This window comes from Oryx dammah, unplaced genomic scaffold, assembly GCF_014754425.2.
Source record: "Oryx dammah isolate SB20612 unplaced genomic scaffold, SCBI_Odam_1.1 HiC_scaffold_22, whole genome shotgun sequence".
Classification (NCBI taxonomy): domain Eukaryota; kingdom Metazoa; phylum Chordata; class Mammalia; order Artiodactyla; family Bovidae; genus Oryx; species Oryx dammah.
Genome location: NW_024070206.1, coordinates 29,352,667 through 29,378,620, shown reverse-complemented (window position 1 = coordinate 29,378,620; position 25,954 = coordinate 29,352,667). Strand labels below are relative to the sequence as shown.

At 39.8% G+C, this 25,954-nt stretch overlaps 1 protein-coding gene across 1 annotated transcript in view; it reads left to right on the top strand.

Moving 5' to 3' along the window:
* OSBPL1A (oxysterol binding protein like 1A) overlaps positions 1-25,954 on the top strand; it is a 221,221-nt gene that overhangs the window by 56,086 nt on the left and 139,181 nt on the right. The window contains exons 9-15 of the mRNA XM_040264746.1: positions 4,327-4,388; positions 4,489-4,533; positions 5,378-5,451; positions 5,566-5,629; positions 12,605-12,703; positions 14,717-14,839; positions 25,266-25,347. Coding sequence (XP_040120680.1) covers positions 4,327-4,388; positions 4,489-4,533; positions 5,378-5,451; positions 5,566-5,629; positions 12,605-12,703; positions 14,717-14,839; positions 25,266-25,347 — 549 coding nt within the window. The remainder of the gene's footprint in view (positions 1-4,326; positions 4,389-4,488; positions 4,534-5,377; positions 5,452-5,565; positions 5,630-12,604; positions 12,704-14,716; positions 14,840-25,265; positions 25,348-25,954) is intronic.

Below are 25,954 nucleotides of genomic sequence, written 5' to 3'. Positions count from 1 at the left end.
AGGAGTTCAGAATTTGTTTTTGGTGTTAGGACAGAATTCTGTGAAAGAAATCTACCTAAAGGAATAGTTTCTCAAAAGTGTGCTGTAGATAGAATAAAAATAACAAGTTGCCAGAGCTTTTCAGAAGACATCCTCGTATGTGCTGGCTAGAAAACCTAAAGTGATTATCAGTTGCTCAGTTAACATTTTAAAAAGTTTTTTCCCTACCAAGAAAGTAATCTGTGGCCAGTCTAAGTTTTATCCATCAGCAGTCTGATAAATCTACCTCAAAAATAAATCTCAAACCCATGTACTTTTCTCCATACCTACTGATGTCCTCATTTTGGTACTAACTCTAGTTCAAGCCACCAGTATCTCTTTTTTAAAATCAATTTTTATTGTAGTATGGTTGATCTGTAATGTTTTAGTTTCTGCTGTACAGCAAAGTGAATCAGGTATGCATACCCATATATCCACTCATTTTTAGATTCTTTTTGCATATAGGTCATTACAGAGTATTGAGTAGAGTTCCGTATGCTCTACAGTAGATTATTAGTTATCTATCTCTAGCAATGTGAGTATGTCAATCCCAGTCTCCCAGTTTACCCCCCCTGATGACCATAAATTTGTTTTCTATACCTGTGACTCTATTTCTGTTTTATAAGTTTGTTGGTACCATTTTTTAAAAAATTCCACATATAAGTGATGTCATATGATTTGTCTGTCTTTGACTTACTTCACTCAGTATGACAATCTCTAGGACCATGCATGTCGCTGCAAGTGGCGTTATTTCATTCTTTATTTGTGGCTGAGTAGTATTCCATTGTATATATGTACCACATCTTTATCCATTCCTCTGTGGATGGACATTTAGGTTGCTTCCATGTCCTGGCTGTTGTAACTAGGGCTACAGTGGACACTGGGGTGCATGTATCTTTTTGAGTTACGGGTTTTATCCAGATACATGCCCAGGAGTGGGATTGCTGGATCATATGGTAGGTCTGTTTTTAGTTTTTTAAGGAACCTCCATATTGTTCTCCGTAGTGACTGCACAAACATATAGTCTCACCAGCAGTGTAGGATGGTTCCTTTTTCTCTACACCCTCTCCAGCATTTATTGTTTGTAGATTTTTGATGATGATGGCCATTCTGACCAGTGTGAGATGATATCTTATTATAGTTTTCATTTTCGTTTCTCTGATTTTGAGCATCTTTTCATGTGCCTCTTGGCCTGTGAGAAATGTCTATTTAGATCTTCCACCCATTAAAAAAAAATTTTTTTTTAAATTTTGAGCTGTATGAGCTGCTTGTATGTAACTAGTATCTTTCACCTGGACCTTTGCTTTGTAACTTGTATCCTTGCTTTTCTCTTGTGCACATTTACAAGCTTTCCCCACACAGGCACTGTAGAGATCTTTTTTTTTTTCTAATTACAGAAATTATCAGAGCTTAAAAAGAGTATAATTGATGTAGAAAGTATCCTCTCTCAGGCATTATCAATAATCCACTCACCAGATGTCATATTATTTTGTCTATAAATACTTAAATTCTTTTTTTACAAGATATGGTCTTCTTTAAAAATTGTCACGATAGTTGCACAACTCTGAATATACTAAAAACCATTGAACTGTACACTCTAGATGAGTAAATTATATGGTGTGTGAATTCTCTCAATAGAGCTATTAAATAGCCACAATGGCACTATCCTGTTAATAATTTTATAATTTCTCAAAAATCATCAATAGCCAAAGTCCATATTTCCCCAGATACTGTTGAAAAGTTCTTTTAACACACTTTGACAGAGTTTGAAACATAAGTCAAATCATGTTATTCTTTTAGCTAAAACCTTTCTGTGGCTTTCCATCATATTTAGGATAAAACCCAGACTCCTTGTACTGGTTCACAAAGGTCTGACCTACCAGCAAGCCCTCACAGGATGTGACTTCTCTCTCTCTCTGCCTCTCTTGCCCACCTAACTGTTCCTTCCTCAGGGCCTTAGCATCAGTTGTTGCCTCTGCTTGCAGGGCTTCTCCCCTGGATTCTCATGAGGCTGGACCCTTTCAGTTTAAACATCCTCCCTCAGAAAGACTTTCCTCATCAATCTTCTAGTCTCCAATCTGAAGTGGCATCTCGGTCATTCTTTTTCAGAACATTCACTTAAAAATGTTGGCACAGCGTGGGTGGTGGTGGTTTAGTTGCTGAGTTGTGTCTGACTCTTTGCGACCCAATGAACTGCAGCACGCCAGGCTCCTCTAACCTTCACTATCTTCTGGAGCTTGCTCAAACTCATGTCCGTTGAGTCGGTGATGCCATCCAGCTTTCTCATCCTCTGTGGCCTCCTCCTCCTGCCCTCAGTCTTTCCCAGTATCAGTCTTGCCAATGAATTGGCTCTTTGCATCAGGTGGCCAAAGTATTGGAGCTTTAGCATCAGTCCTTCCAATGAATATTCAGGATGGATTTCCTTTAGGATTGATTGGTTTGATCTCCTTGCTGTCCAAGGGACTCTCAAGAGTCTTCTCCAGCACCAGAGTTCAAAAGCATCAGCTCTTCAGCCCTTAGCCTTCTTTATGGTCCAACTCTCACAGCCATACTTGACACCTGTAAAAGCCATAGCTTTGAGTTTACAGACCTTTGTCAGCAAAGTGATGTCTCTGCTTTTTAGTATGTTGTCTGGGTTTGTCATAGCTTGGGTTATTATTTGCTGTATCCCGTTTTATTAATTTGTCTCTTTCCCTTTTTCTGTATCACCGCCCCCCCAATTTTTTTTCTGTCCTGTTCACTACTGAATCCCCAGTGCCTGAAATATTGTCACATAATAGACTCATTAGACAATTTTACAAAAAAGTGTCCTACCCATACCAGGTGATTGGTATTTATAAAAAGTGTATTTGATAGAATGTGTCACTTCCTGTGTAAATAGAGTTCCAATCTGATAGGTTATTTCTTCAAAGACCTAGGTGTTTTTTCTTTTTTTATTTGTAAATATCTTTTGTTTCTCTGGGCTTCCCTTGTGGTTCAGACGGTAAAGGATCTGCCTGCAATGCAGGAGACCCAGGTTCAGTCCCTGGTTGGGGATGGTCCTCTGGAGACGGGAATAGCCACCCACTACCGTATTCTTGCCTGGAGAACCCCGTGGACGGAACAGCCTGGTGAGTTACAGTCCGTGGGGTCGCAAAGAGTCGGACTCCACTGAGCGACTAACGCTTTCGCCTTTGTTTCTCTAGGAATTGGAAACTCTTGAGGGTATGAGATGATTGTTTAGTTTGTATCCTTTACATAGTGCTCACTTCAGAACTCAGTAAATAATTTACACACAAATTCTGTTTTTGTCACTTGTCACAACACAGAGTGCTTGTGTGTGTAAGCTTGAGAAAGTTACTGTGACACCTTGCTGGTTTCATTCTCTGTGATCCCTTTTTCCTTCTGTCCTCAGTTGTGGACCATCACAGACTTAGTCTGTGAGTTGTCTCTGCCTCCTGTTCTCCAGCGAGATAGCTTAAGAGCAGCTGTGATGAGCTGAATAATGCTCCCCCAGTGATGCGGTTAGTTGAGTATCTGGAGATAGCGAGAGAATCCTGAATTCTCCAGGTGGGCCCAGTGTAATCACGAGGGTCCTTCCTTTTGGGGAGGAGGCAGGAGGATCAGAATATTGAGAGAGAAAAAATGTAAACAGAGGTTGGAATGAGGCACTTTGAAGATGGAGGGAGGGACCACAAATCAAGGGATGTAGGCGACCTCTGGAAAAGGCAAAGAAAGAGATGTTCCCCAAGAGTCTCCAGAGGATGGCAGGCCCCCAGCAACCTGGTTATTGGCCCAGTGAAACTGAGTGTGGATTCATGACCTCCCCAGGTGTAAGGGAGTCATTTGTATTGTTTTAACCCACAACGTGCATGCTAAGTCGCTTCAGTCTTGTCTGACTCTGTGCGACCCTACGGACTGTAGCCCGCGAGGCTCCTCTGTCCATGGGATTCTCCAGGCAAGAATATTGGAGTGGGTTGTTGTGCTCTCCTCCAGGGGATTTTCCCACCCAGGGATTGAACCCATGTCTCTTACATCTCCTGTATTGCAGGGGTAATTTATTACAACAGCAATAGGAAACTGACAGATTGACTTTTGGCAAGAAAGCCTAAATGATCACAGAACTTATCCAGAGTGTTGAGAATTTAGTTTGACTTGCTGGCTTAATAGTTACTGAAAAAGAGGCTGTAAAGAATTGAGATGGCAACTTCAGGTAGGTGATTTGGGTCGTAGTTGATGGCATAGGAAAGATTATTACGTGCTGTCATAGCAGCATCAGTTTGACAGTAGAATTAAGCTCTTGATGGCTTGCTTTCTTGTATTACACAGATCAGAAGCCTCTTGATCTTGCCCAGGGTGCTGAAATGAAACATGTTCTTGTTGGTAATAAGGTATGTGGTAATGGATTGCATTTGTATATGTAGAAAGAAAATTTGAGTTCTTGAAACACATAGATGCGCTTTTAACAAAAACGTGTTTTTTTTTTAATAGATCGTACACAAAGCTTTGAAACGATATGAAGGTCCTCTCTGGAAGGTAGGTTGGAATGAGTTTTTAATTATAATACCGGGAAAGAAGATTTCTTAGGTGATCTCTTGTTAAAATTTGTTTTCATTATTTTCTGAAGTATGTGATTTAGTAATTATTTGATCATATAATGTAAACCATTGTTATACTGCTGGACTTCTTTAGGCATCCAGTGATTGTAGCAATTAACTGTCTCTTGTGTTGGTCTGACACTTTTAGATGGCCAAGTTTGTACAGAGCAGAGTGGAGGGATTTGTTTTCTTAAGGATAGGATTACAGTATCATTTTTGTTACGAACATTGATCTGTAGAAGACTCAGGAGGAATTTAATATTTAAATTGTCACAGAACACACATGTAAAATCTTTCTGTTTATAAACATTTCTTTGCGTTTTAGTTATTTTCTAGAATTAACTGTTTTGGAGGAGGTAGTTTCTTCTGCATTTGAAAGCGCTCCTTCTATATATTTATGTACTTGTCTGTTTGTAGTGTATAAAATTTAGGATAATTTTCTTTTTTTAGAAGCTCTTTCAGAACTTTGAGGAAATTGTCTTTGAAGCCCACAGCTGATACATTTCCCTGTAAATATCCTAGCACAGTATTGTCAGAACGATAGACCATGTTCATTGTTGATCCTACCAATATGGCATTGCTTCCGCTCCTGTCACTCGGTAGGGTATGTTTTCATTTCTGCACTCAGTTTCTAGGTGACGTGTGATCATTTTTGAGTGTGCAGTGGTACTGTCAAGATGAAAGGTTCAGATAGAACTATCATAACTTAATTACCTTTTATCAGTCAAGTATTTGAATCTAGATGTATCAGCCTGGAAAAATCTTTGTTATTTTCCCCTTAGAGCTCAAGGTTTTTTGGCTGGAGGTTATTCTGGGTAGTGTTAGAACATGGAGTCCTCTCATGGTATAGGAAACAGTAAGTATTATGATCTTTAATACTTCTTGAGTGTTAGCATCTACATTTTGAATGATTAAAACTTTTCACTAATCTCTTTTCCTTTTGCCTTGATAATTTATATTTATTTTGAAGGCCCGATGCAGTCCATAATGCTTACCGCCAGGGATGCAAACACCTAACTCAAGCAGTATGCACGGTAGGATGACACACGCATCTTTTGCTTAAACTGTGAACTCAGTCCTGCAAGTGATTGTGCTCAGTCATTGGAATGAGCCGCTTTGTAAAATCTTGGGGGTGGAAAGCATGTGTGCAGTTTGGCCCTCTCTATCTGTGACTTAATTCCAGAAAGTTCCAAAAAGCAAAACTTGAATTTGGATGCACCAGCAGGTATTTACGTAGTGTTTGCATTGTAATGGGTATTATAAATAATCTGGCGATGGTTTAAAGCAAGCCAGAGTTGTGTGCAGATACTATGCCATTTTATATAAGGGCCTTGCCCTTCTGTAGATTTTGGTATTCTACTCGTATATCTGTCGCCCACAGATACAGAGGGATGACTGCATATGTTTTTACTTGAGAACAAGTAAAGTTATGGAATTCCATTTAAAAACTATAATCAACTTTTTTTAAAAGTATGTGTATTGTGGGATAAGAGAAGCATGATCCGAAAACATTTATACAGAACGTTTACCATTTTGTATGTGTATGTAATATATGTATGTGTACATATTAACACATGTATGCACATAGGTATCTATATATGTGCATGTATGTGTGTCTTTGAATGTGGGTACATCTCGATAATGAAAATTTTTCTGGTGGTAAAATTTAAAGCCTGTTTAGGTTCTCCATAATCCCATCTGGCTGTTTTACTTTTACCAGCCAGGAGAAAAGAGTTTTTCCTCCGTAAAGGTTAGTCTAAGACTGGAGCCTGGACACACTTGTTAGCTTGCTGCTTCAGTTTCTTTAGGGTTGTCAGCATGCCATAGCGGTGCACCCTTTTTTTAAAGCATAGGACTCAGGCCTTCCCAGGCAGTCCAGAGGCTAAGACTCTGCAGTTCCAGTACTTCACTGCGCAGGGTGTTGGTTCGATCCTTGGTCGGGTAACTAAGATCTCACGTACTGCAGAGCCAAAAGTAAACTGATAGCACCATTTAAAAACAAAAACAACAAAACCCCAGCACCCACCTTTCTATGTGAACACTCCTGGGGGACCAGCAGCACCACCCTGGAGACATCACAGGCTCAGTCCCCTGCTTCTGCAGTCCAGCCTCCTTACACACCTGGTCCCTCAGTGTCCTCACACCTCTTTGTCCCTTGCATCGGACCAGAGGGCCAGGGAAGTGCTGTCTAGTCTCAGCCATCTGAACTTCTCTTTTGTAGGTGCTTCCCAGCCATTCTCATTTGTTCCAGCTTTTGATTCATTTGCTGAACTCAAAGGCTTTTCCTCAATTGGGTTCTTTCTCTTTCTTTTTTTGGTTGTTCTTTCTCATTCTTGTCTACCTTAAAAAATCACAGAAGTTGTTCCCCTGATCCTTTTAAAATTTCCTGATCTTTAATTTCTTTAGAATTGCTTAGATCCTTCTATGTTACACTTCACCTTGTTTATAGTTTTGCTTCTTCTATAAACGTCTGCTTAAAGCCTGCCTTTAGGAACCCATATGGATCCATTGAAGGTAATGGGCATTAAATGAGTGAACTCTATGAGGCAGGCTCTGTTTACATTCTAGACTCTAAAGGTACATGCTTAGATCATTGATTTGAGACCTTTTTTCTTTGCTAATATAGATGTTTACATCTATAAGTTTCTTTTTAAAAAAATTATAGTAAAATACACATAATGTAAAAGCTTACCTTCTTAGCCATTTTTAAGTTCAGTAGTGTTAACTCTGGGCTTCTAGTAGCTCAGCTGATAAAGAATCTGCCTGCAATGTGGGATACCTAGGTTCAGTCCCTGGATTGGGAAGATTCCTTGGAGGAGGGCATGGCAGCCCACTCCAGTAGCAACCCACTGCCTGGAGAATCCCCATGGACAAAGGAGCCTGGCGAGCTACAGTCCATGGGGTTCCAAAGAGTGGGACACGACTGAGTGACTCAGCAGCAGCAGCAGTGTTGACTGTATTCACTTTGTTGCCCAGCAGATCTCTAGAACTTTCTCCTCTTGCAGAACTGAAACTTGATACACATGCAAGAGCACCTCTCTATTTCCCATACCCCCACCCCCTGGCAACCACCATTCTACTTGCTGTTTCTATGCTTTGACTACTTTAGATATCTCACCTGAGTGGAATTATACAGTAAATGTCAGGTTTATTTCACTTTGCATAATATCCTTAAGGGTCATCCATGTTATAGCATGTGACAGGATTTCTCTTCTTAAGGCTGAATAATATTCCACTGTTAGGTATAGACCACATTGTCTTTATCTGTTCTCTGTTAATGGATGTTTGAATTGTTTCCACCTTTTGGCTGTTGTGAATAATGCTGCTATAAATAGGAGTGTGAAAATGTCTCCTCAGGTTCCTGCTTTCATTTCTTTTGGATGTAAACGTCAGTGTGGAATTGGTGGGTCATATGGTGATTCTGTTTTTAATTTAAGGAATTTTCGTACTGTTTTCCATAGCACCTGCGCCATTTTACATTCGTATCAACAGTGCTCCACTTTCTCCACATCCTCCCTGCAACACTTATTTCAGAGGGTTTTGTTTGTTTCTTTGCCATTCTAATAGGTATGAAATGGCATCTAACTATAGTTTGATTTTCATTGCCTTGATTATTAGTGATATTGACCATCTTTTCATGTACTTATTGACCACTTGTATATTGTCTTTGGAGAAATGCCTGTTTAATTCTCTTGCCCATTTTTTAATCAAGTTTTTTCTTTTTCCTTGTTGGTATTGAGTTGTAGGAGTTCTTTGTCTGTTCCAGATATTATCTCCTTATCAGGAACATTTTTTTAATATTTATTTTTTATTTAAATATTTTAATATTTTCTCCAATTTCATAGGTTGTCTTTTCACTCTGCTAATAATGTTCTTTGCATAGATGTTTTATGTAGTCTAATTTATGTTTTTTTTCTTTTGTCACTTGGACTGTTGGTATCCTATCCAGGAAACCACTTCTAAGTCCAGGGCCATGAAACTTTCTTCCCATGTTTGCTTGTAAGGGTTTTATAATTTTAGCTCTGACTTGAGGCATCTGTTTCTCCTTGGCTTGTAGGTGGCGGCCTTCTTGCTGCATCCTCACATGGCTTTTTCTCTGTGTGCAGGCATCCCTGCTTCCTCCTTCTCTCCTTGTAAGGACATCAGTCATACTGGCCTAGGGTCCCACCCTTATGATCTCATTTCACCTTAATTACCCCTTTTAAAACCTTACAAAAGCCCTATCTCCAAGTGTAGCTTCACTGGGGATTAGGGCTTCAACATGTAAAGCCCTTAATCTGGTTGAGAAGTTCTTTTTCCTTTCCTAGTTAACTGAGAGTCCTCATCATGAAAATCTGTTGAACTTTATTAAAGGCTTTTCCCATATTATCAAAATGCTCATATACTTTTACTCATTTGTTAATATGATTGTGTTGATAGACTTTCTGCTGCTGCTGCTGAGTCGCTTCAGTCGTGTCCGACTCTGTGCAACCCCACAGACGGCAGCCTACTAGGCTCCCCCGTCCCTGGGATTCTCCAGGCAAGAACACTGGAGTGGGTTGCCATTTCCTTCTCCAATTTAGGGTGTTAAAATCAATCTTACACTTCTGGGACAAATCTTATGAGGTTGTGATATACTACCATATTAATATATTGTTCATAGTTCATTTCAGTTCAGTCACTCAGTCGTGTCCGACTCTTTGCAACCCCATGAATCGCAGCATGCCAGGCCTCCCTGTCCATCACCAACTCCCGGAGTTCACTCAGACTCCTGTCCATCGAGTCCATGATGCCATCCAGCCATCTCATCCTGGGTCGTCCCCTTCTTCTCCTGCCCCCAGTCCCTCCCAGCATCAAAGTCTTTTCCAATGAGTCAACTCTTCTCATGAGGTGGCCAAAGTACTGGAGTTTCAGCTTTAGCATCATTCCTTCCAAAGAAATCCCAGGGTTGATCTCCTTCAGAATGGACTTGTTGGATCTCCTTGCAGTCCAAGGGACTCTCAAGAGTCTTCTCCAACACCACAGTTCAAAGCATCAATTCTTCGGCACCTAGCCTTCTTCACAGTCCAACTCTCACATCCATACATGACCACAGGAAAAACCATAGCCTTCACTAGACGGACCTTAGTCAGCAAAGTAATGTCTCTGCTTTTGAATATACTATCTAGGTTGCTCATAACTTTTCTTCCAAGGAGTGAGCATCTTTTAATTTCATGGCTGCAATCACCATCTGCAGTGATTTTGGAGCCCAAAAAAATAAAGTCTGACACTGTTTCCACTGTTTCCCCATCTGTTTGCCATGAAGTGATGGGACCGGATGCCATGATGTTCATTTTCTGAATGTTGATCTTTAAGCCAAATTTTTCACTCTCCTCTTTCACTTTCATCAAGAGGCTTTTTAGTTCGTCTTCACTCTCTGCCATAAGGGTGGTGTCATCTGCATATCTGAGGTTATTGATATTTCTCCCAGCAATCTTGATTCCAGCTTGTGTTTCATAATACTTTGTTAATAATTTTTGCTTTTTTGTTCATGATGGTTATTGGTTTATATTTCTGCTGTGGTGTTTGTATTTCTCCAGTGGTATTATCTGGTCTCACATAATGAACTGGAAAATGTTCTTTTTCAGTTTTCTAGAAGAGTTTGTATAGGATTACATTACTGCTTCCTTAAATACTCACTAGAATTTGCCTGTGCAGTCACATGGGCCAGGTGTGTGTGTGTGTGAGAGGATTGTCGTTACAAATTTGAGTTGTTCAGTTGCTATAGGGCTATTCATATTTTCTATTTCTTGGGTTGGTGTTTGTAATTTTTGCCTTTCAAGGAATTTGTCCATTTTCTTTTGGCTATAAAACTTAGGGTAATAATATTCCCTTGTGTTTTTAATGTCTTTGTGATAGGTAATGTTCTACACTCTTTTGCTCTTTATATTGGTAATTTATGTCTTCTCTTTTTTCCAAAGATCAGTCTGCCTAGCACTTTGTCACTTTTATTTTTGAAGTGATTAATTTCATTGAAATTTTTCTTATGATTTCATTCTCTTGATTTCATTGAGAATTTTCTCAGGCTTTTGCTATTTCATTGATTTTTTTTTGTTCGTTTTAAAGAATTTCTCCATGTTTTGGGCTTAATTTGCTCTATTTTATAGTTTCTTAAGGTTGTAGCTTAGATTATTCAAATTACCATACAACTCAAAATATATTCTAATTCCTGTTGTGATTTCTTGTTTGAACCAATGGATGTTTAAGAGTGTGTTGTTAAATTTCCAAATAGTTGGAGTTTTCATGATTGTTTTTGATTTAAAATTTCATTTTGGTCATTGCACATTTTATATATGATTTCCATCTTGTCAAATTTATTGAGACTTGCTTGATGACTCTACATATGGATTATTGTGGTGAATGTACTAGAGAATAACATGTATTTTGCTCTTGTTGGCATGTCCTATAAACATTCAGTCATGATGGTTGGTAGTGTTGTTTAGATCTTTTGTGTCTTGCTGACTTTTTTTTCATTGTGTCAATTGCTGAGAGAATGGTATTTAAACTCCAGATATATTTGTAGCATTATTTCTGTTATTGATCACATGTGTATTTATGATTTCTTCCTGATTAATTGACCCTTTTATCGTTATCTGGTGGCCATCTTTATCTCCTGTAATAATGTATTTTGTTTTGAAATCTATTCTATTTGATATTAATATAACCTTTCAGCCCTTCCTATGGTTATTGTTTATATAATATCTCTTTTTGTATCTACTTTCAACCTACCTATTATTTATTTTCTGTCTCTTGCAGATCGTATATGTTTGGGTCCCTGTTGACCATTCTGACATTTTTTTACCTTTTAATAGAATTTCTTTTGAGATTGTGGTCCACTTTTTTGGATGGTATCACTAATGTTAAGTTCCAGAGATCCTGGATCCTATTATTTTTCTCCATTGAAGGTTATTTCCATTGTTTCCGGTCATTTTCGTGGCTAGGTTTGGATTGTAAACTCTTGTTTCTCATACAGTGGCTCTGGTCTGCATTCAGCTAGGCGGTATCTCAGCGACTGCTTGGAATCTATTTTCTGTGCATCAGTAAGAGATGTGAACAGAGTTGGGGAATCCCATCTCTCTCTTTCCTTTGGAGGACTCCCCTACTGTCTTTAGTATTTATGGCTGCCCAGCTTTGCTTTTTTAATTTCCAGAGACAGACTGTTATCCAAGTACACCCTCACTGCTGTTGTGTCCCCCCAGGACTGTGCTACCTCAATGAACAGTTTTGGGGATTTGCAGCGTTAATTGCTCAGTTGTGTCCGACTCTTTGCTACCCTATGGACTGTAGCCCACCAGGCTCCTCTGTCCATGGGACTCGACAGGCCAGAATACTGGAGTGGGTTGCCATTCCCTTCTCCAGAGTATCTTCTCAACCCAGGGATTGAACCTAGGTCTCCTGCATTGCAGGCGGATTCTTTACCGTCTGAGCCACTTGGGAAGCTGAACTTGGTCGCAAGGTGACGTGCTCTCCCATGGAGTCGGCCAGCCCTTGTTCAGACTGCAGCTCTTCCTTTTCTACTCATGCTTTTACACGCAGTTCATTTTCTATACTCACATCAAACAGAAGGTTCAGGAGAGTGGCATGAATAAGAAGAAACTGGAGCTCTGGTATCTAAAGGACTTTGTAGCCCAAGTGCATGCTATGTTAAATATTTAATAGGATGAGGGAAAAAACTATATACCTAGTGTATATTATTAGTATTTACTTTGAGTAATGAAGCATATGAAAGCCACTCTTGATGTAGATAAGCTACAATGCATTTGATACTCCCAACATTATCACTTTTTTCTAAGTATTATAAATGTTTACTTGGGTAGATTCGTATTGATGTATGGCAAAACCAATACAATATTGTAAAGTAATTTAAAAAAATAAATGTTTACTTGGGTATTATTGTCATGTTAATAGTGTTGATTTTATGTGTAGATCATTTAAGGGTTCTGTTTTATGGGCATGAATGGTATTGTCTTACTGACTTCTTTATATCCAAGGTAAAATCCACTGATAGCTGCCTCTTCTTTATTAAATGCTTCGATGACACTGTTCATAGCTTCAGGGTTCCCAAGAACAGCCTTCAGCAGACAAGAGAGGTAATTTTATGGATTTGCTTGTCTTTCGTAAAACAACATTTAAGGACATAAAGAATATCAAATAGGCTCAATATTAACATCTACCCTCTTGTTGATTATTATTTTTAATGGGAATGATGATATAAAACTTTTGAAATTTGGCTTATGAATTAATTCTTTATCAACATGTACCTGCAGGTATTTTAAGAGTTTGCTTCTGTGAAAGTAAGGGGCCCTTAGTTGTTTTAGAAAAAAGCCTAAATGATTATTCAGTCTGCCCCTGAATTTATAGGTGAGGAAACTGAAGACGGTAAGATTGAAGTGCCCTCTTACGATCCTGCACCTGGCAAGCGGCAGAGCCTGGCTCCAGCCCAGGTGTTCTGCTTTATTACGCTGTAGACTCAGCCTCTCTCTGTGGTAATTTGAATGATAGCAGCAAGCAAGAAAATTGGGATTGATGTGACAAAAATTCATTGTGTACTTATTTAATGGAGACTCCATATTCCTTTAGATCAAGGCAGTACTGTAAACTTACTTTGTTTTTTATAAATTATATAAAGGGTTAAAAGGATCTGTTTTCCAGGGGCTTCCCTAAGTAGTGGGCTTCCCTGGTAGCTCAGTTGGTAAAGAATCTGCCTACAGTGCAGGAGAGAAGAGAAGAGAAGCTGCTCAGTCGTGTCTGACTCTTTGCAAACCCATGGACTGTAGCCCACCAGGCTCTTCGGTCCACGGGATTTTCCAGGCATGAATACTGGAGTGGGTTGCCATTTCCTTCTCCAGGGGAACTTCCTGACCCAGGGATTGAACTCAGGTCTCCAGAATTGCAGGCAGATGCTTTACCATCTGAGCCACAGTGCAGGAGACCCCGGTTCAATTCCTGGGCTGGGAAGATCTGCTGGAAAAGGGATGGACTACCCATTCCAGTATTGTTGGGCTTCCCTTGTGGCTCAGCTGGTAAAGAATCCACCCAATGTGGGGAGGAGGCCTGGGTTCAATCCCTGGGTTGGGAATATCTCCTAGAGAAGGGAACAGCTACCCCTCCAGTATTCTGGCCTGGAGAATACCATGGATTGTATAGTCCATGGGGTTGCAAAGAGTCAGACATGACTGAGCAACTTTCACTTTTTCCTAAGTAGTGTAGCGTATAAGAATTTGCTTACCAGTGCAGGAGACATGGGTTCGATCCCTGGTCTAGGAAGATCCTATGTAACACCTACTGAGCCTGTGCTCTAGAGCCCAGGAGCCTTAGCTACTGAGTCCGTGTGCCCTAGAGCCTGTGCTCTGCAACGAGAGAAGCCACCACAATGAGAAGCCCTCACACAACTGGAGAGTAGCCCCTGCTCTCAGCTGCTAGAGAAAAAGCCTGTGCAGCCAAAAATAAATATATAAAATAAAAATTTTTCTAAAAATGTGTCTTCCAGAATGATTAACTTTTGCCTTGCAGAGAACACTAAACAATTCAAACCATGTCTGTCCTAACGTTTCATAAAAGGGTAAGATTCCATCCTGAGAAACGCTGTGAGAAATGAGGTGGAAGGTAGGTAGGTATTTTTAGGGCAAACATTCCATCTTTTTGTAAATCATTGATTTTTTAAAAACAGTAAAAGTTAAAACATCAGGGCAATTTTTTTGGCTCTCTTAAAGTGATCTGAGTTTCTTGTGCTTATGACAGCTTAGTAAATTGTTGCTGGATGTATTATTATGCAATAACTTACTCAACAGAGTTGAGAACCTATAATTCTTAAGTGAAAAATTCTCCACCCATTGTTTTGTTTTTGTAATGTGTTTCAGTATTAATATGAATGAATACACAAACTTACAGATGATATTTTTTAAAGGGAAAATTTTTTATCCAGTTACGTCATAAACAAGAGACGTGCATCATTACTTCGTTGTTGGGTGTATTTTGCTTTGTTTTTTTGAAGCCGTATTTTTTTTTCTCCATGTAAATTTTATGCTTTTCAGATTGTTGTCATAATATGTGTTTCGAGTTAAAAGTGTATTTCACTTACTTAGATCCTTGGATTATCTTAGGACTGGCTGGAAGCAATAGAAGAGCATTCTGCTTACAGCACACACTACTGTTCCCAAGACCAAGTGACTGATGATGAAGACGACGATGCAGTTTCTGCTGTAGACTTGAAGGAATCCTTAGAGGTAAGTAGAAAATGTAACTTGACCTGTACAGCTAACTCTCAGGTTTTACTAAGAATATTTTTCTTAATATGAGGTTTTGAAATTAAGATTTTTGTCCACAATGCAAATAGTATTACTCTTTTAGTAATATTCTTGTGCTACTTATACTGTCTCTCTTATGGTGATAACTATCAAATATCTCTGTAAATAGGCTGTAATGATAGGCATGTGCCTACATATATCTTTTTTGGTTAAAATGTTTATGCTGTGATCAGATTGTCATTCTCTCTGAAAGCTGCCGCCAGGAGGGGAGGCATGCATTGCTTGCCTTACTGCCCTTTATGACTTCACTGTATATTTCAGAGTTTAAATAATGCAACCATAGTGATACCTTCCCTGGTCTGTAGTTTCATTTAAAAGCATGTGTAATCTCTAACTTCCTTGATTAGAGGTAAGGTTAAAGCGTCAGTGATGAATGGAGAGGCCCTCATCTGAAGTGACATCAATGCCTCATCCATAGAACATACCAACATAAGTAATTGAAATGAAATAAGTATCTTTTTTCTTGGCGTCAGTTTTGTGGCTGTACCTTTTAAATGAATGGGTTTGGAAGAATTAGAACTACAAAAGAATAATGCATTTTGATTGAAATAATTATATCGGAACATGTGAATTTGCCTACTAAATTTAATCTTTTTTTAAATGAATTTATTGCAGAATTTGAATGTTTCTTCGTAAACAACTTTAGTGAATTTAAGTTTACTAATATCTAAGGAATTTTATTGACTTAAGGATATATCAACTTAAAATAAGAGATTCAGATATTTTGAATCCCTAATCTTATTATGGAACATGAAAAAATTTGAGCCCTTCCATGTTTGTTGAAGACATTCCCAGAAGTTGACTGTTATCTTACCAGCATCCCTTCTCTTTTAAAGCTGAATATGTAAAATGACAACCATAAACATAATTTTCAGATCGGTGAACTTTGCAAAAATAACATAGAGCATCTAAATAACATTAAAACTGTTGGAATAAATAAAGAAGGTTTAAATATCTATACCCAAAGTCAGGTTAGACAAGTAAAAAATAAAACTGTGCTAAATATTTTAACTTTTGATCAGTGTTCTTAAGTGAAAAGAAATCCTTCCCTACTTATGTACCCTCAACAAAAGGGTAAATAATAAAACCTGGAAGGGCTTACAAGGTGCGACAACTTCTTTCCCAGGAGTATGGTAATTTTAAGACCTTTTCAATGGAAGCTACAGGTAAAATATAAGCATACTGAGTTGCATATCATTAAAAAAACTTCCTCCAGGAAATGTTTCTTCTTTAGCTTCATTTTCAAATTTTAGAGTTATCAAGCACAACTCTTTTATTCTTTAGTTGAATATTGTGTTCTCATGTTAACTTTAAAGTCATGAGGTTTTTGCCTTGTAGATTTTATAGCACCTGAAGTCAGTGAGAGTTTCAGCCAGTGTTAAGTACTTGAGATTTTGCAGGTTTACACTTATCTCTTTCTAGCAGAATGCTTCCCTCTGTCTCAATTTCTGGAGGTTGGTCAGAAAAGGTAAAATCTGACATGAGCCTGAATTGTAGCTTGTGGTAGACCCGCTCCAGAACACCCTCAGTCCTTGGACTCTTAGGTTGCAGAGAAACACTGGGACCAATTTGTGAAATGATCTATTCTAGATGTCTATAGTCTTTCTAAAGGAAATGAGGAACTCTCGGACTGGAATGTTCTGAAACTACCTGAATTAACAAAAATTAACCTCATTCCCTCAACATGCTTTTGAATGAGTAAGTAGACTTATAAGAAACTGGGGCGGGGGAGGGTAGGGGAGTATCCACAGAGTGACTGTGTCATATGACGCTCTTGGTCCCATTGTACCTCTTCAATGAGGGGCCTTCAGAAACTTAAACATTTTGTCTTAGCCCTCCGTCTGTCACTGTCTTGAGGTTTGGCCTACAGGGAGAAAAGTGTAAGACAAATCATAAAAATACTGGCCTTACAGTGTTGCCTTCATGGCAACTTGAAAATATTTCAGAAATAAAAACTGGAAGAGAAATTCAAGCAGGTGTTGGTATAGAACTTTACTGTCTAATATGATTGCTACTAGATACATGTGACTATTTACATTTAAATGAATTAGAGTTAAATGAAAACAGTAACTTTTTTTATTTATTTAATTTTTGTAGCTGTGCTGGGTCTTCATTGCTATAGTGGTAGCAAGCAGGGGCTACTGTCTAGTTGCAGAGGGCCAGCTTCTCATTGTGGTGACTTCTCTCATCGCGGAGCACAGGCTCTCGGGTGCGTGGGTTTCGGTAATTGCAGTTTCTGGTCTTTAAAGCACAAGCTCAACAGTTGTGGCACACGGGCTTAGTTGCTCCTTAACATGTGGGATCTTCTGTGACCTGCAGTCTAACCTGTGTCTCCTGCATTGGCGGGTGGATTCTTTACACTGAGCTACCGGGGACGTCCTAGTTCTTTAATTAGCCACATTTCAAGTGCTCAGCATTTCGGACTCTCTTGTTGACCATGATGGCTACTCCATTTCTTCTAAGGGATTCCTGTCCACAGTTAGTTATAGTGGTCATCTGAGTTGAATTCACCCATTCCAATCCATTTTAGTTCACTGATTCTTAAAATGTTGATGTTCACTCTTGTTATCTCCTGTTTTGACCACTTCCAATTTACCTTGATTCATGGACCTAACATTCCAGGTTCCTATGCAGTATTCTTTACAGCATCAGACTTGACTTCCATCACCAATCACATCCACAACTGGGTGTTGTTTTTGCTTTGGCTCTATCTCTTCATTCTTTCTGGAGTTATTTCTCCGCTGTTTTCCAGTAACATATTGGGCACCTACCAAACTGGGGAGTTCATCTTTGAGTGTCCTGTCTTTTTGCCTTTTCATACTGTTCATGGGGTTCTCAAGGCAAGAATACTGAAGTGGTTTGCCCTTCCCTTCTCCAGTGGACCACATTTTGTCAGAACTCTGCACCATGACCTGTCCGTCTTGGGTGGCCCTACACGGCAAGGCTCATAGTTTCATTGAGTTAGACAAGGCTGTGGTCCATGTGATCAGTTTGATTAGTTTTCTGTGGTTGTGGTTTTAATTCTGTCTGCCTTCTAATGGAGAAGGATAAGAGGCTTATGGAAACTTCCTGATGAGACTGACTGAGGGGGAAACTGGGGCTTGTTCTAATGGGCCATGCTGCATAAATCTTTAATCCAATTTTCTGTTGATGGGCAGGGCTATGTTCCCTCCCTGTTGTTTGACCTGAGGCCAAACTGTGGTGGAGGTAATGAAGATAATGGTGACCTCCTTCAAAGGTCCCAAGCACGCACTGCCACACCCAGTGCCCCAAACCTTGCAGCAGGCCACTGCCAACCCACACCTCTGCCGGAGACTCCTGGACATGCACAGGCAAGTCTGGGTCAGTCTCTTGTGGAGTCCCTGTGCCTTTCTCCTGAGTCCTAGTGCACACAAGGTTTTGTTTGTGCCCTTTAAGAGTCTGTTTCCCCAGTCCTGTGTAAGTTCTGGTAGCTCCGTGGAGGGGGTTAATGGCGACCTCCTCCAAGAGGGCTTATGCTGTACCGAGGTCTGCTGCACCCAGAGCCCCTGCCCCTGTAGCAGACCATTGCTGACCTGTACCTCCGCAGGAGACACTCGAACACTCAAAGGCAGGTCTGGCTCAGTCTCTGTGGAGTCTCCTGGTGCGCACAAGGCTTTGTTTGAGCCCTCCTAGCATCTCTGGCAGGTATAAGGTTTTATTCTAAATGCGGTTTTGCTCCTCCTACTGTCTTGCTGGGGCTTCTCCTTTGCCCTTGGACTTGGGTATCTTTTTTTTGCTGGGATCGAACATTCTTCTGTCAGTCGTTGTTCAGCAGTGAGTTTTAATTTTGGAGTTCTCTCAAGAGAAGATGAGCACACATCCTTCTCTCCACCATCTTGCAAGCTAAATGTGGTACTTGGATGCAGTCTCAAAAATGACAGAATGATCTCTTTTCATTTCCAAGGCAAAAGTGTCACAGTAATCCAAGTCTGTGCTCCAACCAGTAATGCTGAAGAAGCTGAAGTTGAACAGTTCTATGAAGACCTACAAGATCTTTGAGAACTAACACCCAAAAAAGATGTTCTTTTCATTTTAGGGGACTAGAAAGCAAAAGTAGGAAGTCAAGAAACACTTGGAGTAATAGGCAAATTTGGCCTTGGAATACAGAATGAAGCAGGGCAAAGGCTAATAGCATTTTGCCAAGAGAATGCCCTGGTCATAGCAAACACCCTTTTCCAACAACACAAGAGAAGACTCTACACATGAACATCAACAGATGTTCAACACTGAAATCAGATTATGATTATATTCTTTGTAGCCAAAGGTGGAGAAGCTCTACACAGTCTGCAAAAATAAGACCAGGAGCTGACTGTGGCTCAGATCATGAACTCCATATTGCCACATTCAGACTGAAATTGAAGAAAGTAGGGAAAACCATGGAGAAGGCAGTGGCACCCCATTCCAGTGTTCTTGCCTGGAGAATCCCAGGGACAGAGGAGCCTGGTGGGCTGCCATCTATGGGGTCGCACAAAGTCGGACACAATTGAAGCAACTTAGCAGCAGCAGCAGGGAAAACCACTAGACCATTCAGGTATGACCTAAATCAAATCCCTTATGATTATACAGTAGAAGTGAGAAATAGATTCAAGGGATAAGATCTGATAGAGTACCTGAAGAACAATGGATGGAGGTTTGTGACATTGTACAGGAGGCAGGGATCAATACCATCCCCAAGAAAAAGATATGCAAAAAGGCAAAATGGTTGTCCTAGGAGGCCTACAAATAGCTGAGAAAAGAAGAGAAGTGAAACGCAAAGGAGAAAAGGAAAGATACACTCATTTGAATGCAGAGTTCCAAAGAATAGCAGGGAGAGATAAGAAAGCCTTCCTCAGTGATCAACACAAAGAAATAGAGGAAAACAATAGAATGGGAAAGACTAGATATCTCTTCAAGAAAATTAGAGATACCAAGGGAACATTTCATGCAGAGATGGGCAAAATAAAGGACAGAAATGGTATGGACCTAACAGAAGCAGAAGATACTAAGAAGAGGTGGCAAGAACACACAGAACTGTACAAAAAAGATCTTCATGACCCAGTTAACCACAGTGTTGTGAACACTCACCTAGAGCCAGATATCCTGGAAGACAAAGTTAAGTGGGCCTTAGGAAACATCACTATGAACAAAGCTAGTGCAGGTGATGGAATTTCAGCTGAACTATTTCAAGTCCTAAAAGATGATGCTGTGAAAGTGCTGCACTCAGTATGCCAGCAAATTTGGAAAACTCAGCAGTGGCCACAGGACTGGAAAAGGTCAGTTTTCATTCCAATCCCAAAGAAAGGCAATGCCAAAGAGTGCTCAAACTACCGCACAATTGCACTTATCTCACACACTAGAAAAGTAATGCTCAAAATTCTCCAGACCAGGCTTCAACAGTATGTAAATCATGAACTTCCAGATGTTCAAGCTGGTTTTAGAAAAGGCAGAACATCCAGTAATCAAATTGCCAACATCCGCTGGATCATGGAAAAAGCAAGAGAGTTCCAGAAAAACATCTACCTCTGCTTTATTGACTGTGCCAAAGCCTTTGACTGTGTGGATCATAATAAACTGTGGAAAATTCTTAAAGAGATGTGAATACTAGACCACCTTACCTGTCTCCTGAGAAATCTGTATGCAGGTCAAGAGGCAACAGTTAGAACTGGACATGGAACAACAGACTGGTTCCAAATAGGAAAAGGAATGCGTCAAGGCTGTATATTGTCTCCATGCTTATTTAACTTATATGCAGAGTACATCATGTGAAATGCCAGGCTGGATGAAGCACAAGCTGGAGTCAAGATTGCCAGGAGAAATATCAATAACTTCAGATATGCAAATGACAGCACCCTTATGGCAGAAAGCGAAGAAGAAGTAAAAAGCCTCTTGATGAAAGTGAAAGAGGAGAGTGAAAAAGTTGGCTTAAAACTCAGCATTCAAAAAACGAGATCATGGCATCTGGTCCCATCAGTTCATGGCAAATAGAAGGAGAAACAGTGAGTTTATTTTTTTGTGCTCCAAAATCACTACAGATGGTGACTGCAGCCATGAAATTAAAGGACACTTGCTCCTTGGAAGAAAAGCTATGACCAACCTAGACAGCCTATTAAGAAGCGGAGACATTACTTTGCCGACTAAGGTCCATCTAGTCAAGGCTATGGTTTTTCCTGTGGTCATGTATGGATGTGAGAGTTGGACTATAAAGAAAGCTGAGCGCTGAAGAATTGATGCTTTTGAACTGTGGTGTTGGAGAAGACTCTGGAGAGTCCCTTGGACTGCCAGGAGATCCAACCAGTCCATCCTAAAGGAAATCAGTCCTGAATATTCATTGGAAGGACTGATGCTGAAGCTGAAACTCCAATACTTTGACCAGCTGATGTGAAGAATTGACTCATTTGAAGAGACCCTGATGCTGGGAATGATTGAAGGCGGGAGGAGAAGGGGACAACAGGATGAGATGGTTGGATGGCATCACCGACTTGATCGACATGAGCTTGAGCAATCTCTGGGAATTGGTGATGGACAGGGAGGCCTGTCATGCTGCAGTCCATGGGGTCACAAAGAGTCGGACATGACTGAGTGACTTAGCAAGTACTCAATAGTCATATGTGGCTGTCACCTTGGACAATGCAAATATAGAGTGTTTCCATCATCATAGAAAGTTCTTTTGGATCAAACCAGGATGGGCGCTTACATTTGGGGTGGCACGAGGATAGCAGGGGTGTTATTCATTGAGGATCTCTTGATTCTTACAGGCTCTGAACTATACCTGTGTTATAAGAAGTAATGAACAGATGCTAAATTTTAAACATATGAGAAAGTGATATTAGACTTTCTTGACCAAAGAGTAAATGATTCCTAATTAAAGTGAATGCAGGAAGATGAGTGTACATCAACTCAAAGCTGATAGAGTGGTACCCATACAAGAAATCAAGCATATATATATATACTCCATACATATATATGGAGTGTTGGGTTATCCTTGAAGTAGATTTGACTGGAGTTTGGAAAGTTTGGAGATGAGTATGGGGCTCCAGGGCTCAGGATGCTGGCTGTTGTCTGCAGAGGAGGTTTATCTGGATTCTACAATCCATTATTTTTAAAGTTTAATGTTATTAAGGTACAGTTTTTATGTAATAAAATGAGGGCATTGTAGTGTCTTCAGTTTGGTATGTTTTGACAAATACCCTGTGCAGCCGTCACTCCTATCCAGGTGTGGAATGTTTTTTATCACCGCAAAAAGATCTCCATTTCCCTCCCAGACAGTGCTCTCTGCTCCATCTCAGGCAGTCGCTGAGCTGCTCTGTCATCACAGGCTTTGTCAGCTCTGCCCGTTCTAGGATTCCGGCTGCATGGAATCACACCATATGTCTCTTTGGTGGCTGCCATCTTTCACCCACAATGTTGTGTGTATCAGTAGGTTTTTTTATTGATGAGTAGAAGGCAGTCTGCTTTGGTCCTTTATTTGAAAATTGAAGTGTAATTGATATATAGTGTTGTGTTTCTGGTGTACATCAGTGATTCAGTTATGCATACATACTTTTTCTTACTGTTTTCCATTATGGTTTATTACAGGATATTACAGAATATAGTTGCCTGTGCTGTACAGTAGGACCTTATTTTTTATTTTATATATAGTAATTTATATCTGCTTATGCTTCGGCTCTCAATTAACCAGCTATGAGATTGTCTGTATGTGGCAGATAGGCTGGAATTAATGACCTCTCTGCTATCCTAGCCACTCCTCTGTAGATACCTACTCCATTGGTACACATTTTTGAACTGTCTCCTGTGTCAGGGTGGACAAAGTAGTTCAACATCAACTTAAACCCAACAGCAGAACTCTGGCTGGGAAGAAGCAGCAGCAGAGACCTGTGTCCTGAGTGGGGCCCAGCTGCTCACCTGGGCATCTGCCACCCTCCGTGGCCGAGGTCTGTGGGTGTGCTCCTGTTCTTGGGCTCTGTGCCCAGGTATCCTGGGTATAAAAGACTGTCACACTTTAGAACACTATTAGAACACTGCTCGCATGAGAGCTCATTTATGTAGGCTCAATAAAAATGGAAACCTACGAAGAGTGTCTGACATCGGGTGCGTGGCATGGAAGTCAGTGAGACACCACGCTGGGCTCTGCGAAGAACGTATGAACATTAACCTTCCTAAATCCCTGGTGGCTCCGACGGTAAAGAATCTGCCTGCAGTGCAGGAAACCCGGGCTCGATCCCTGGGTCGGGAAGATCCTCTGGAGAAGGAAATGGCAACCCACTCAAGTATTCCTGCCTGGAGAATTCCATGGACAGACATGGGCTACAGTCTATGGGGTGGCAAAGAGTAGGACATGACCGAGAGACTGAGCGTGCACACACTATTAGATTTTTAGGTTTTTGTACTGTAACCAATAGCCACTAAAGAGGAACTGATAACAAATTGGAGAATGTGGATTTTTTAAAATTGTGTTTATAACTGCTGCTTAGCATCAATTAAATGACATTAATTGTTTAGAATAGCAGATAACCTGTTTGTATACAACTATGAAACTGCGTGTGTAGATGGAATCTTCTCCAGCTGGCCTACCGTGTAACTCTTAAGTAAATTGTGGATCAAGGTAAGATTTTTGCTGTGAGAGATGTTGAAGGACGATGAATATAGCTCAGGTATTTGAGAATGATGCAGGAGAGTGTTTCTTGTCTTTAATTGTAACCACAGGAACTACGATTATAGATTCACAGTCTGCAAGTGAAGCTAGTGTTTGCTTTTGTGCACCCAGCTAACTTTTCACCATAGAAAAAAGAGAGACAGAAAACAGAAGTATTGACGAGCTCATGGGCAGGGGTATTAAATATGTATAGAGTGAAATGACAATTTTCTATTAATAAATTATGAGTGATACATTTGGTTGTGCGGTGCATGTTTTTAGTCGACCCTGATTGACTTTTTTCTTAAATGTGTATTTAAAGACTGTGTCTGAAAGAATTATCCAGCATATCATTTCTGTTTCTGTGGTGGCAGAGAGGTAGGTATTGGCGCAGTGTAGGTATTCTTCCTATCCCCCTTCCCTCCAAAAAAATGAACCGCACTTTTATGTTGTTGGAGCTCTCAAAATGGAGTAATGTACATTTTAAAGGGAACATTGCCTGTCACGAATGTGATACCGTGATTAATTCCGCTGTGGTTGAGCTGAGTTGAACCACTGAAAGATTTATCAGGTGGGAAGCATGCGTACCTGTATCACCTTGGCACGTAGGTCTGATTTAGGGGGAGTAAAACTGTTGGGTGATGAGCCAGTTGATGTTAGGAGTACAAAGTAGAAAAGATTCATGCGTGCGTGCTCAGTCATGTCCGACTCTTTGCCGCCCCTTGGACTGTAGCCTGCCAGCCTCCTCTGTCCATGGGATTCTCCAGGTAAGAATACCGGAATGGATTGCCATTTCCTCCTCCAGGGAATCTTCTCAATCCAGGGATCAAACCCTGGTCTTCTGCTTGGCAGACAGATTTTTTTAAAAAATGAGCCACCAGAGAAGAATTCATGCGCTTAACGTATTACTCAACCTACAATAGTGGGATAATCTTGATAAGGTCACGGTTCTCAGAATATGTTCTTATTGCCATGACCAACCAACTTTACAGTGATGGTTTTCTTGCTTCTTATTCTTGCTTCTTAGTTTCCTTTAAAGGGAAACAAAAACTTATTTCAGAATTACATTGTTAGATTTATCGGGACTTTTCAGTTTTGGACTTACAAATCTATACTAAGATGGGATGCACTTTACATCATGAAACTCTATGTTTTGCTTTTAGGGATCTAAATATGTAGAAATTTCAGATTACATGGAAGACTGATTTACCTTATTTTTATAAGCTTTCACTGACTGAAAAAATGTCCTACTGGTCTGATTATTTGGGGGCTGTGCTCACTTAGATTTGCTGAATGAAAATCTGGTTGTGGTTTCCAAATGTTAGTATCATCTGGATTTTTTCAAACAAAAACAATTTCTAAAAGATATTCTTAATCAGTGCATTTTATAATTTCTTGATGAATTTAACAAGCCTACTAGGTGTGAATAAATCAGAAATCTGTCAGATATATATTGTGTAATGACTCAGTAGAAGTAATTGATACAGTTGTTTAGTATCTTGACATGTTGAATGTATTTAAAATTTAGAAATTTTTTGTATTAATCTGTACGTGGTTATATTCAGTTTCTAAGGTGATTTTCTCTCACCCTTTTCTCTCTGTTAGGAACTTGTCTCAATGATTACAGTATATCAACCTGTGAGATAAAAAGTTTCAATGGCAACATTAAAGCAAGGTAAAAATCCTGTATTTAACTTTCCTTTTGTTTTCCAGAAAGCACAGATATGCCAACAGAGACTAGATAGAGAAATTTCCAACTTTTTCAAGATGATCAAGGAATGTGACATGGCTCAAGGTAAAAAAAAATAAAACCCCACTCTTTAAGACACCCATCATCATAGATGTTCATCCTTTGGTTGGTTATACATTACAGATAATTTTTGGTTTTGAATTCAGAAATGTATTTGAAAAACAAAGTTAACCTTCTGGGGCTGTAATTCATTTGGCTATGGAGTGAGAGCTCTGTTTATGAATCCCAGAAGACTTGGGTTTTGGAGTCAAATTGTCTTAGATTTGAATCCTTGTTCTGCCACTTACCACTTGTTACTTTTATGCAGGACAGTTAATTTCTCAGAGGTTTAGTTTCCCTGTCTATAAAATGAAGGGGTTGGCAGTTCCCAGGTCTTGGTCTTTGCCATTCTGTGAACGTATACATGAATTTGTCTGATTATTAATCTCCTTTTCAAAAGTAAATTTTTATACCTTTACTCTTTAGTTATGAATTACCAAGAGTTAATTGTAAGTACTCTGGAAATCAAAATACAACCTAATGCAAAATACAAAAATCCCAATATAAAATCCAATATGCAAGTTAGGTTTTGAGAAAAAATTGATTACTTTGTAAATTAAACAGTTATCGTGTGCCTTAGACTTGAGACTTTTAGCAATTGCTTTAGACTTTA